The sequence below is a fragment of the Haemaphysalis longicornis genome, unplaced genomic scaffold (assembly GCF_048455015.1).
Source record: "Haemaphysalis longicornis isolate Haplotype H1 unplaced genomic scaffold, Haemaphysalis longicornis Haplotype H1 scaffold_12, whole genome shotgun sequence".
NCBI lineage: Eukaryota > Metazoa > Arthropoda > Arachnida > Ixodida > Ixodidae > Haemaphysalis > Haemaphysalis longicornis.
This window is the reverse complement of record NW_027526225.1, coordinates 16387161-16400354: the sequence shown is the minus strand read 5'-3', so window position 1 is coordinate 16400354 and position 13194 is coordinate 16387161. Positions and strand designations below refer to the sequence as shown.

Sequence of the window (13194 nt, the reverse complement as noted above, 5' to 3'; positions counted from 1 at the left end):
ATGTCTTCAAAAGATTTCAACGAAAATCACATAACTTTTACGGCATGTTGTCGACACCTTATGAATTCAACGACATTTCGTTGTCCTCAACATCATGAAGGTCCAATATCGCAAAGATTTCAACGACTTGTCGAATAAGTATAACGACATGTCTTTAATGATAAGGACTTCTACTAGATGTCGATATACTGCAAGATTATAAAGGTCTGATATCGTAAAGAGTCAAACAACATGTCGAAGATCAACAACATGTTCATGATATAAAGATTTCAACGATGAGTCCTAGACGTTCTGCAACATGTCTTCAAGGTATTCTTACAACATGTCACATATCGCACAAATCAGCGCGTCATGTCTGATGCTTTGTGTAACATCTCGCAGACAATATATGTTCTGCCTTGTCAGCATTGGAAGCATACAAAGTACAAGATACAGCACAAGGTAAAGTGCAGTACAAACTCTGATAACTTGCACTTTCAGTGTGATCGAACAAAATTCAAATTCTTGTTTATACTGTTGTTTTATCAATGTTTCTAGAGTGCATATTTCAATTTCAGCCATTCAGTTAACCCATAAAATTCACTTGTCCATACTACAAAATATCCGCTGCTTCACCATTAGCTAAAAATTTGTCTCCAGATATCATTAAACAGCAGCGTCTATATCTGGTATAGACGCTAGACGAAAACGTTTGCGTTCTGATTTTTCCCTTCTAGACGGACGATAGCATAACGACAACGATGTCAAGATATGCTTTGACTCATACCACGGCAAGCACAATCGTTTGTTGCTGAAGCCTCGGTTGCTCTTCGTCAACAACAAACTGAATCGGCCGGACAGTTTTTTTCGATTGCGTGTTTCCATTTCTGCGCAGGCCGGCGGGGGCGGCCCATGTTACATCTTTTTCGCTCGTCGCTGCCGCCCACAGTACCTGTTTGCTGCACTTATTACGTCGCCGCCACCACATGCTTCGGTCTCTTTAATATTGCCTTGCATTATCCCCAACTTGTTACAAACTCAGAGGTTTTCGCTGCTGTATGCGCCTGACATGCCAGGAGTGACATCGCTTGTAGTTTTAGCGCGATGTTGCTTGTCTGCAAGATCGGTGCGTGACAAACAAGCGTTACCAACGCCACAACGGCCACAATTCCAACGGCGCATGCCATTTCCTTCGTGGCTACCGTGGCTTGCGAAGAAAAGATCGCGGGTGACCTGCGATAGCTTTGCTTGAGTCAAATAAGGGAGCTCCGGCTCAATCGCTCGGAGTACTAACAATGTGACCTCGTCTGCAAGATCGGTGCGTGAGAAACAAGCGTTAGAACTGCCAGAATTCCAAAAATGCAGCATTGACTAGACACAAACGACAATTTTCATTGCCGGCTTACGTAGTTATACAATCATTTTAGACATTGGCTGAAGTCCCGCGTGTATGGCCGAGTGGTTACGTCTTCGACTACTGTTTTGAGGGTCCGTAGTTCGAATCCTCGTCGGATGTTTTTTTTTTTTTTTTTCCCTATGAAGGTTTTATTACCTCTTCTTTTTTAAAACCATAGTAAGCGCCTGTTCCTTGCTTTCAATCACACCGACGTTTGCCACCCTCTTCCTAAACCCAAAGTAGTTCGTTTTCTCGCACCTCCTCTGTAGAGAAACCCGCCGTGAAAACAAAACCAAAACTAACTTTAAAACCTTTACAATTTAAGTATATATGTCAGTTAGTTTACTGTTATTCGCTTTTGCGTTTAAAAACCTCAAATTCAAGTTATAAACACTTTTAATACTTTAAAAGCAGGAAGTTAATTACCAATTACACAATTTTCGTCAAACACAGAAATGCTGCTATTGCAGTCTGGCAACTATCACTCCCTTTTTGTGTGTTTGTTTATGGAGTTGGTTTTGTGCGGAGTGGTAGCTGGGGCGATTTGTTCAGTTTTATCTATTTCAAGCTTAAATCATAGTCATAAAAGCTTTATAGGGTGACGATCATCGCCTCAACGATCATCGCGCGTCAAAGGTGGATGACATTGCGTCCGAACAAAGTGTCGGTGTCCTTGAAGGGCAAGACGAGCGTGAAGAAGGATTTTAGGCGGGAAACGTCGTTTCTGCTGGGGTGAGTACGCATTTTTTTGTTTTTCTGTTCTTGTTCGGAGCGAGTTCTGGTTCTTATGGGTCAGTTATTCGGTAGACCCCCATCTCATTTGCTCTCAGAGCCTATGCGATATAGCATACTTGTTTGGCGCCTTGGATTTACCAGTCTACCGTTTCCGCAGCCGTCAGCATCAATTTACGCTGAAGCTAGACCTTTGTTGCGATGCTCGCGCTGTAGAACGCGGCAGCTAATTATTTGACATCACGCAAGGCTCTTAAACACCGGGGCGTTTGTTTGTTATGTGTCTCTCAAACAGTGCCTTTGCGGCGACTGTTAATTCCGTGCAGTGCGCTTCGCAGCTATTACGCTCGCGAGACCGGCTGCCGCCGTCGCGACCCGTCTCGTGGTCTTCGGGCCGCGATATGCGTCGTGGTATGCGTGCCGTACTCGTGAAGCTCACATTCACATACGTGGAAATTGAAGGTGAAATGCGCGCGCGTGGTCTCGCAGGGGCGCCTGCCCACTCAACTCTATTTATATTGGAGAATCGAACTTGCAAAGGCAAGCTAGGCATTGAAATGGAGGAGCCTCAACTAGTACACACCAGTTCCGATTGAAAGCTAGCGATGCATATGGGCTGCTAGCAAGCGTTCCATGCAAATTAGCATAGCAGTGAGCTTTGCATATATCAGGCATACCCCACTCACAGAACCTGCGTGCCTAATAAATACATTACTCTGACCTAAATTTCAGTTTGGGTGTTGCGGGAATGTTCTTATTAGGGCCTTGGAGGTTACTCATTAACGATTAATAATCTGCTTAATGTAAGCATTCGTGGTTTGTGTGTGCTTTTCTTGTATTTCATCAAGTGCCACCACACTCACAGATTATGCACTTTCAGGTGCTGCTGCTGGCTGTCCGGGTTGGCTGGCTGGCTTTCAGTCCAGTTTCAAAGGCTTTGCCAGGGCCCTCCGTGGCCAACTGACACTGCACCTGCTCTACCCAAGTACTGCCTGGCCTTTCCTTGGTGCTGGGTACGCTTTGCCGCCAGGAATAGTCAATCCTTCATCCATCATCTGGCCGCTTGGACCACCCGTTCAGAAGCCAGCGCATTTGCTCAACGCATCGGTCCAGGCACCGCTGCCACATCAGTGCACCCACTGATTATGTACTTTCAGGTTAGTTATTTCATGTTGGAACCTGTCATAATGTATACCTGTTAGCAGTGCTCTAGCCCCTGGTTATTTGAAAGTTTCATGAAACAGTGTTGTGCATTTTGAGTGTGTCATTGCTTAGCAGGGATATTGAAGCGAATCTGGGGCCAATGGCTAAAGTGCAAGAATAGAAATTGAACTGACTTTGAAGCAAGTATCCGTATGTAATCAAGTCAAGCAAACATTTAGGATTTTCGATATGGTTTTGAATTTGCTATACAGACTGGTGTGGAGCTACTTTCCATTTTAAGTAAGCTTACAATATTATCTACTTCAGCTCATACTGTTATTAATCACACTATACCGAAAAGTACATACCGCAGTCTGTAGATTTTGTCGGCACTTTTTTCGCAGTCTCTCATGACAGGCACTATTCTCAGTGATTGGAGGATAGCCGAGGTAGCACCAGCCTTTAAATCAGGGACGGTACTTCACCATTAAATTTTCCTAACAAGCACCATACGCAGGGAACATTTCATCCACTCTCAAGTTGCTAATTATTTATAATATCATATTCGAATATCAGCACGGTTTTCACAAGGGTTACTTGAGAATTTTTCGCGTACCCAAGCTGCAGCATAAGTGTCTGATTGATTTTCGATGGCTTCCCGTCGATGAAACGGACCAAACATACCTCCAAAGAACAGAAACGTGCGATAAGGATTGAGCATGAGGGTGATTAAACAGCGCTTCCAAAAGCAGCGTACCACCGGGCTCATTCTGGCCAATTTGCCAGGCTCAAAGTCTGCGATTTAGCGCAACGACCCATTTACGGTGACACTCAAGCGACGCAGGAAATTTGTGCAGCCAATAGACTCCGCACATGCAGACACTTGTTTTGTCATGGTGCACTTCGCACGGTTCTTGCATGAGCACTTTGTGCTTACGCTGATTGTTGGTGCAGCCAGTAACGACGTAATCACGCCTGCCCGGACAAGTAGCTTCTGAACATCGCCAAGTAAAAGGCAATGATGGCAATTTTCCCAGAATTCCGAAAATAAACATCAATTGAGGATAAAAAGGTCAGGCGTCCTGCTGGCAGGACGAAACGTGGCCTCACAGGCAATGCCTGTCAGGACAAAGTGGTGTGGACTGGCCCGCCACCTTAGTGGGTTAGGAACAGAATTGATGGGCGAACGGGACACCTCTTGGAAGAATTAAACGTTCTCCTTAGGCACTGCTAAACTTGTTGCTGCTGAAATGCCAAATAAATGACACCGATTTTCGATGCCGTTCGGTGCGTCTGATATTCACGCATGGCACGGAGCAACAGCGTGGGACTCAGCGTCGTCTGCTCGCCCCGCAGTCCGAAAGAATTGGTGGCGCCCAGTGCAGGATGGAAATTCTTGTCTATCATGTCTGCTATAAAATATGCCCATGTGGTTGAGATTTCGGCGCATGTAAAGATGCGCAGGTTGTCAAAATTAATACGGAGCCCTCTACTATGGCTCACCTCACAGTCTGTGTAGCGTTGGTGCATTAAACCCGAGAATCAATCAATTATAATTTATGCTTCATCTACATTGAAAAGAAAACACTTGAAAATCTTTGTCCCCCAGGTAGAATCTCTGTCACCGCCACTGTATGTAATTTTATTGCACTCTTACCTCGCAGTCGTTTCCACCCAGATCCTGTGCATAATCGCTCAGCATTGGAAGCTCAGGCGGAGGATGGTCATGCGCTCAACATACCAGAACACTGTCACTAGAGCACCTCTCAAACTCTCGTACTCCTCAAGAAGTGCGCAGCATGCCTGGGGGGGGGCACAGTAAAAACAGTGCCTCTTATCACACGCCACCACCACATGAAATATCGTTGCAGCTTTAAGTGCATAAACTTTCCTTATTCGAGCCACAGTCATTTGAAGCAATGAAAAAAAAAATAAGGCAATCAGCGCGCGGAGATGACACAGACAGTGCAAAATTACCCTATCTGAGCCGCTGTCCGCACCTGTCCAATTGTCACGCTGTGCTAGCATTCATCGTGCAGCCTGCTTCGTGTCTGTGGTTGTAGGAGGCGTGAACAGCGCAGTGCGGAATTTCAAACCAAAAACAATGCTGGGTATCCCTTACGACAAGGCATTCGCAAACCCACAATCCTGCAGAAAGAACACCAGCCACACAAAAAGTTCCTGCTAGCACCACGCCGCAAACCACATTTCGCGTATGACCCTCGTGCACTGCTAGCCAATGAAAAAATGAAGGAGCAAATTGGCCTAGTTGTAACTAGAGTTCACTCTTTTCAATTTAAATAATTTAAAAAATCAATAACAGTCTGCTCATTTTATTTTGCTGAATCGGGTGCTAAAAAAAGGTCAGTTTTTTATGGATAGTTGCATGAGTCAGGGCAAGGCATCGTACTGCCTACTTTGTGTGCATTACAGCCATCTGACTATTTTAGCCACAACCTTTCATCCAGATTGACCTAACAGCACCCAAATGGTTTTTTTTGGCCTTTCTACCACAAAGCAATACACCCACGGTGTACTGCAGTGGGCACTTGGCAAACACTTTAATGAATTCTTGAAACGCTTGTTTAAACAAGCCGAAAGCATGTTGAGGTATGCATGTTCACCCATAAAAACTAAAAATATACATTTAAATTAAATCTATTCGAAAAGAATTTTTAGTGGATCAATGCCAAAATCTGTAAATGAATTACCGTAATATTCTGAGAAATTGTTCATGGGTACTCAAACTCTTCATTGTCTCGATCCTGGAGTTCATGTTGGTTCAACTGTTTCGGTTTTATTTTCTGCTCGCAGGTTGACATTGGGGGCGGTGTGCTAATTGAGAAGGGGTACCTGGATCAGCTGGTGCATGCGTGTGCGAGTGGCCCTGGCAAATTTGCCAGGGCTCTTTTGCGCCATGTCTTCACTCCGGAGGAGCTCAAGGGGAAAACTCTCTTTGGAGGGAAAGGCAAAGCCCAGGGCGACACTCCTACAAAGCCAGGGTTGGACCCCGTGCGGGTGAAGGCTGTGGTCGGTGAGTGCACATGATTTGCATTTAGAGTGCCAAGACCAAAGCTGTCATCTTTGTCAACTTGTAGCTAATCACCCGTTTTTCTTCATGTGCACAGTGAGATCAGTGCATCCCTTTTATGCTTTTTGGGAAAGTGTCTATTTTTGCACACTTTTATTACTAATTCTGAGAACTTGCTGAACACGTTTTCATTTTTTATAGTAAATCATAAATTCATTCTATCTCTTGCAGGCTACACGGGCCAGAAGTTTCCAGGTGTGAGCGCCGGTTACATAAAAAATAACCTATCATCGCTTTTGAATCGGGCAATAAAGTAAAAAGTGCACGCTGAACACCTTGTTTTCTTTTTGCATGTCTGCATGAGGCAGAATTTTTAGTCACATGACATGCACTACTGCCACACCATAAACTCCTGTATTGGTGGTGCGATAAAATGTAGATTCTTGTTCAACCTACAATGATCGCAAAAACCTTTGAAAGAAATCGCAGCAGAAACACATTGAGCATTCGTGTAAAACTCAACAACATATCAACAGAAACGCATGGGGCACTCGTAAAAATCTCAACAAAATATCAACAGAAACGCATGCGGCACTCGTAAAAATCTCAACAAAATATCAACAGAAACACATTGGGCACTCATAAAAACCTCGACAAAATATCAATACGAAATTCAGTGGAGACTCAACGGAAAGGCAACAGAAACTCAATGGGAATTCGACGTAAGAAATTCAACGGAAAATCAATGAAACCACGGTGGCCACTTTTCCTGAAAAACTCAACAAATCCTCAACACAATCTCAACAGAAATTCTTTGGATACTCAACAATGTTTGTTGAGTGAATTCAACAAAATTTCTTATGAAACTCAACAATCATTTTTGTAAGGGCAGGCCTCACGTTTCTCCCTACTCTGGAGTATTTCTGGTGTAAACCAGACATTAAAGCTGAAAAAAAATCCTGTTGGCACAATAAATGCGAAATTATAAGAACAGAGTACACGTAGGTACGGTTGACGAAAATGTAATGGCTGTTACCGCACGTATGTCTGTTTCTCTTTAGTGCGCTCAGCTATGATGTCCCGTGTTTCAGGCAACACGAGCAGTTTTGGTCAAACTAAACAATCAAAAAATTCACGCGCCCACCATTACACCCATAAAATGTCTGCCTATAGGGCTAAGCTGCCCGTGCAAACAAATCGACGTGACCGCATGAAAACATGCTAAAACCAACAGAAGATTAACTCCACCGAAATCCACGCTTCACATAAGAAGGGAGACGAGCAGCGGGCCGCTCAGCTGCAGCAATAATTTGATTTCAATTCCTATTTCCATTTCAGTTTATTCAGCGCTTTTTTAGCCAAAGAAATGATGAATTTAGGTCAGAAACAAAACGTTAAAAACGGAGCTGGGCGGGGTGTCTGCCCCGCAAATGGCATTAGAAATGCAACGAGAGAAACTAGAGAGACTCAACACACGTTACAATTCGGGTTTATACGCAATATAAACCTGAAATGCGGATATACATCCAGGTAGGAAGCCAATGCAAGTGTACAACAGAAAACAAGACAGTGGATGCATACAGTGGTACAGTACATTGCACCCCCATTGTACACCACACAGTAAATTACACAGTAAATTACATTACAGCACACAGTAAATTACACCACATAGATGTGGGCATATTAGAAACGTAGGAGTGTTTACAATTTAGGACAGTACCAATAAACACAGCCATTCCGCATTTGTTCGCTGAAAATCACGCAGAAAAACATTTACCCTCTGTGACACTAATTACGGCCGAACGGAAACGACCGCGTTACCCCTCGAGGCGATGTTCAGCAATCCGCAAAACGTGTCTCACGAAACCGCTCGGCGCGGTATGCACTGAAGCCGTCAACTAATAATATCTCACTCGGGGCTCCCCCCCTGCGGAGACGGAAAGCCAAAATAGAAGCAGTTGCGCCGGCAGCAGCGAGTTGTTAAGTAGCCCTCCAGGACCAATCCATCTCACGGGAGTCAGAGGGTAACGAGGAAAGGGAGAACAGATCGTCACTCTTCCGGCTGGCAGCGCTCTGCCAACATCGAATGGAGCCCTCTCGAAGGGGAGGAACCGCCGGAGACGTCACTGCCCTGACTGCGCTGCAAGCGCCCAATCTGCGATCTTGCGCAAGTAGTGCTTGGAAAACTGTTTGCATCCGAGTGCGAGAAGATTAGAGAATTGCTCACCGTTGATGTTATTCCCCCAGATATAAGAACGCCAAGCGTCTTCCTTGTACACGTCTGGGAAATGCGGCGCATCACATGCTGAAGGACCGCGAAAAATCCTAGACGAAAATGCAGCGCCAAGGAATCAAGAGTCCGCGGCTAAAGCGTAGGGTATAGCTGGAACTCGGACCCACTAAGGCACAATTGCGCCCTATCAATCTCCTGTCTGGGTGAGGAATGTAAAGTGAGGAAGAGGCATCCTACACCATTCAAGTGAGGAGGTGAAGGAGGAAAAAAACTACTCAAACGCAACATTAAGCGTCGAGAATGTCCCGGGCCAGGTTCACCAACGCCATCTCGTCCGTGAGCTGGTCCGAGGCTAGCCAAGTCCTCCACGTTGATGGAGGAGGGTGTGGAAAATGTTGGGATTGAATTGCAATGGGGCCGGAGAAAATGCAGTGTTTTAAATTAGCGTATGGTTCGGGACAATTGGGACATGCTGGTGAGTGTCGGATACGGTAGAGGAAGGAACGAGCAGGTGTAAGGATGGTATTTCACTGCATGCGTCGAAGAATGCGTAGTTGCGTGGTTGTTAGAGATTTGTCTGGAACAGGAAGTGTACGAAGAGTATCTCTGATGTTCTTGTAGTGAAGCTTTATTTCTTGTTTGTAGTGGAGAGTAGTGTCCCACGTCGGCGGATAAGGCCAGGGAATCCCAGGCGCCCAGTGCAGAAGTTCGCGGGCGAGGCTATGCAGTACCTCATTGCCTGGGATTCCAGCGTGACCAGCAATCCACCTCAGTGTGACAGTGTGGGGACGTAGCTTTGCTAAGACTTCGCGCAGATCATACTGAAGTTCTTCAGGAATCCTCCCCATGTGAATGGCGCGAATAGCTTGCATCGAATCAGTGTATATGGTATATCCTGAGGGGTTAGGCGTTACAAAGGAGAGGTCCTCAATACTGGTGATTATTGGGAGGGTTTTACTTCATTATTTCGGGTGAACCGCGGGAAACTAGATCTTACCCTTCGCCTATTTGAGTGTCTTCTTTATGTTGCCTGATTAAAAGATTCACAAAGCCTGTTGAGCTAGCTGTTTAATATCTGCAGAAAAACGTACAGGGCGCTAAACAGACGAAGATAAAGGTGGACAAAAACGACATATACAGGCGCCAACGACATATACATGTGTAGCGCCCCATTTTTTTTTACAGCTAAGAAGCTTCGCTCCACGTCCACCTTAACGGAGTGAAACGGCTCCTAATTTTTTTTTTTTTCGCGAGAGACTCAATCGTGAAGGCACGCTTGCACATCACCACTTAAGTTTAGAAAAATTGCCATAACTTCGGTCATCACTAGGATTGGGCTTTATTCTGGAAAATTCAGCTTCACGCTCAAAGAGTCGTTTTTGTAGGCAATTTTTTACCGAAAACCTTGCATCCGTAACACTCTGAAATTCCTAGGATGTATGATCAATTGGATGACGAAACCCCTTCAATGTAAAATACGCCCCCATCTGAAGCGATTGCTAATGCACTGCAATTTGCATATCGGTTACAAGCACTCTTAAGAGATTGGAAGTATCGCAGAGAGTTATAAGTGGGGTGAGGTGGATCCCGCGCCACGTAGTGAGGGCAAAGGGGATACTGATAATAAACTACACGTTCCACCCTTGTCCTCCTTCCTCCTCATCGCATCTACATGTTTATGGCAATTTAACACACCAGACCTCGGGAGCTGCCTCTTAAATGCTACCGAATGTGTCGATGAAACACGGATAATATCTAGTCTTTTTCCGTTCCCATGAAACCGCTATGGTGGTAGGTGCAAATAAGGTGTGATCTAAAGATGAAGTGCTGCCAATGGTTGGAACAGCGTTCATTGAAATACAATCTGACAGAAAAGGCGCTTCTGTAGACGAGTACCGCGGACCATCGTAGTCCCGCTAAGCGAGGCATATTCTGCGTTCCCTAATATCCGCGTGGATTAATCTCCAAATGAGAAATTTACACTCTTATCGCTAGCTTTGCCCTGCCGGAGTACGAGCCATTGCGTGCAGACCCAGAATGGTCACTACGACGTCAGGGGAAGTAACCAGCAACGTCGAATCAGCCTGCGGGCCAGTTGCTCCATAGTGTGAAAAGGGAAGTTTAAAGCGCCCAGTTTTTATGTGACCGTGAAAGTTACGCCTCATTCAGGTCGTGGGTACGAAATTCAACAGCGCATTGTGGTGACCGCAAAAGCAGACAGGAGCTCATTACGTACTGCAATTGCTAATAGTAAATTCTGTGGGAGTGTATAGCAATAATGGAAGTTGAAGAACAAATTTAACCGACTAATTGTTTGTGAGATGTCTCTGTAAGAACATGGTAACGAAGCCGGATAATATTTAAATTGACGTGTTAGAAACAGAAGCTGGCTTACACTATTCACACGGCATTCCTTTCAATACTACCTTCAATGCCGTTCCCGCATGTCACCAAGCTCCCCTCCAGGACATTATAACCACCAGTTTCCGCCTTATTTCTGCGGGAGACCATTTCCAGTTTCTTCACTGCATCACCACGACCCGCTATACTATGGTGCAACTCTAGAATGACAACGTAGGTTGCACTGCGCCTCATCACCGTGCCGGCTGTCCCTCCGTGCGCCGCAAAGAATACGTCACTGCGAGTATTTTTAACGTTACAAGAGTCATTTTATTGAGTATTCAAACGTAATCTGCTTATAAACTACTCCAGCGACGGCAACCTACGTGATAGAAAGAAGACGATGTGATGCATTAAGGGCAGTCTCCATTCAATAGGTGCGCGCTCGTTGACGTACCCAATGTTGCCAAATGGTGCGAGATGTGGGGAGTTAAAATAAATTTGTCTAAAACCGCGTTTAGCAGCCTAACCAAGATAAAACGACCTTTATCGTTTGTGTGCTATCTTTAAAGGCTTGATTATTACTCTAGTTGGCAATGTAAAATATTTGGTTACCACGTTCTCACAAGACTTAAAATTATATGAGCACATTACCAATACATGCACCAAGGCATTTCAACAACTACGGTTACTGCGAAGAATGTGGAGTAAACCACCTGCAGCCGCTTAACTAACCTACTACGAAACCCCGGTCAGACATATTCTTGAATACGAAAGTATAGCGTGGGACCCTCATCGAAAGAACGTTCGCGACAAACTTGAAAGATTGCGGAATATGGCTCTGAGGTTCATCTATAAAAAATATTCTTGGCACGACAGTGAGTGGAATAAACATGCACAACCAAGCACACCCCTGCCGTCGTCCTGTTGCTGCTATGAAGTTTGTTGTTTCTCCTCTTTCACGGTCATATTGAACTCCGCAAAGACGACTATATTCACCTGCCCCGCCGTGGGGGTTTGCAATGCATATAAATATTCCTATTTCCCCCGCGCTTGGGATGCTTGGAACGGGCTACCATGCGAAGCTGTAGTCATACAAAGCTGCATCAATTTTGTTCATTTGTGGAGCAGCTAACGGAGCCTGTATACTTATTGTACGTGACGGCGGCCATGAGAGCACGTACAGCTTGGCCTTATTCTTCTCCGTAAAAGCGCAGAACGGGCCTTGCAATGTTGCATTGTACTTCTTTTATTTGCACATCTTTTTTTTCTCATGTGTAGCAAGCGGTTTTTAGTAGGTTTCTTTTCTTCTGTACATGAAGAATACCAATGTAGGTATGTAATACTGATGCACTTTCTATTGAAAATGTATTGCGCTGTTACGCATATCGTTCATGAAATATTGCATTTCTTTGACTTTCTTGTATTTGCTTAGAGACTTAAGATGTTGTATGCCAGCGACCTGTATGGGTCTTCACAACATCTAGAGTGTAAATAAATAAATAAAAGAATAAATAAATAAATAAATGCGCAACGGGTACATTGCTTCGGCGAAGTGGGAAACCAGACGAGCTATCGCCGTTCTTGAGTTCTACCCAAGTATACATGCAGTATGTGAACCACTCGGCTGCGTGTCTTTGTGGCGTCGCATTCTCCAACGTAAAACTACAGTATACTGTAGAAGGAGTTAATCTTCCAGGGGACTTTTCACTGCCTATAACTAACACTTTGCGCCCCAGAAACTACACGAAAACACTCTTTTACATGGTGTTTTGTCTAGTATATAACCCCCTTTAAAAAGGTGTTGGTTATATGCGAGTGCAATGCTCCCTGAATGGTGCATTTTAGAGTGTAGGACTGTAGTTCTATATAACTATAGTTCAGAGAAGTCTCCGCCTTACTTCTGCAATATGTGCATGCTTTTGTGCATGTGCACTCGACTTCTGCCACAGCGAAAGCAGCAACCCGGGAAGGAGGTGGTGAAAGTGGGCAGGGAACGCCGCTGGCGACGATTCCAGTCAGCGCCGTCGCGGCCCCGCTCTGGGAGGATGTCTCTCAACGCGGCGCCCGTACCCGCAGCCTGATCTGTCCCGGAGTGTGTTGCCGTCGGCGGCGGGCGTGCCGGGCCGTAAATAATAGAAAGCTGGGCCGGAACCCCCGCGAAATAACGGGACGGCGACTCGCTTCACAGCCGGGAGTGGGAGATCCGAGCTCCGAGAACAGCCCGTCAGGCGTTTTCCTGCCTGCTCGTTGCCCGCTCACTTTCGCCTCCCTTCTTGTCGCCAACAACCCCGTCCCCCTTCGTATCTCCCCTCTAGTGTCGCTGTCATTCTTTTTCCA

General features: G+C 45.3%; 1 protein-coding gene across 1 annotated transcript; it reads left to right on the top strand.

Moving 5' to 3' along the window:
* The first annotated feature begins 1963 nt into the window (after positions 1–1963).
* Positions 1964–12938, top strand: LOC144162163 (uncharacterized). The gene is made up of 5 exons (XM_077692645.1): positions 1964–2107; positions 2988–3264; positions 6065–6284; positions 6513–6586; positions 12807–12938. Exons 1-5 carry the CDS (start codon positions 2016–2018, stop codon positions 12936–12938), a joined length of 795 nt encoding a protein of 264 aa, XP_077548771.1. The 5' UTR covers positions 1964–2015.
* The last annotated feature ends 256 nt before the right edge of the window (positions 12939–13194 follow it).

Coding starts and splice junctions, on each gene's coding strand:
- LOC144162163 (XM_077692645.1), top strand. CDS start 2,016: ATGACATTGCGTCCGAACAAAGTGTCGGTGTCCTTGAAGGGCAAGACG. Junction 3,265..6,064: donor CACTGATTATGTACTTTCAG/GTTAGTTATTTC, acceptor TTCTGCTCGCAG/GTTGACATTGGGGGCGGTGT. Junction 6,285..6,512: donor GCGGGTGAAGGCTGTGGTCG/GTGAGTGCACAT, acceptor TATCTCTTGCAG/GCTACACGGGCCAGAAGTTT.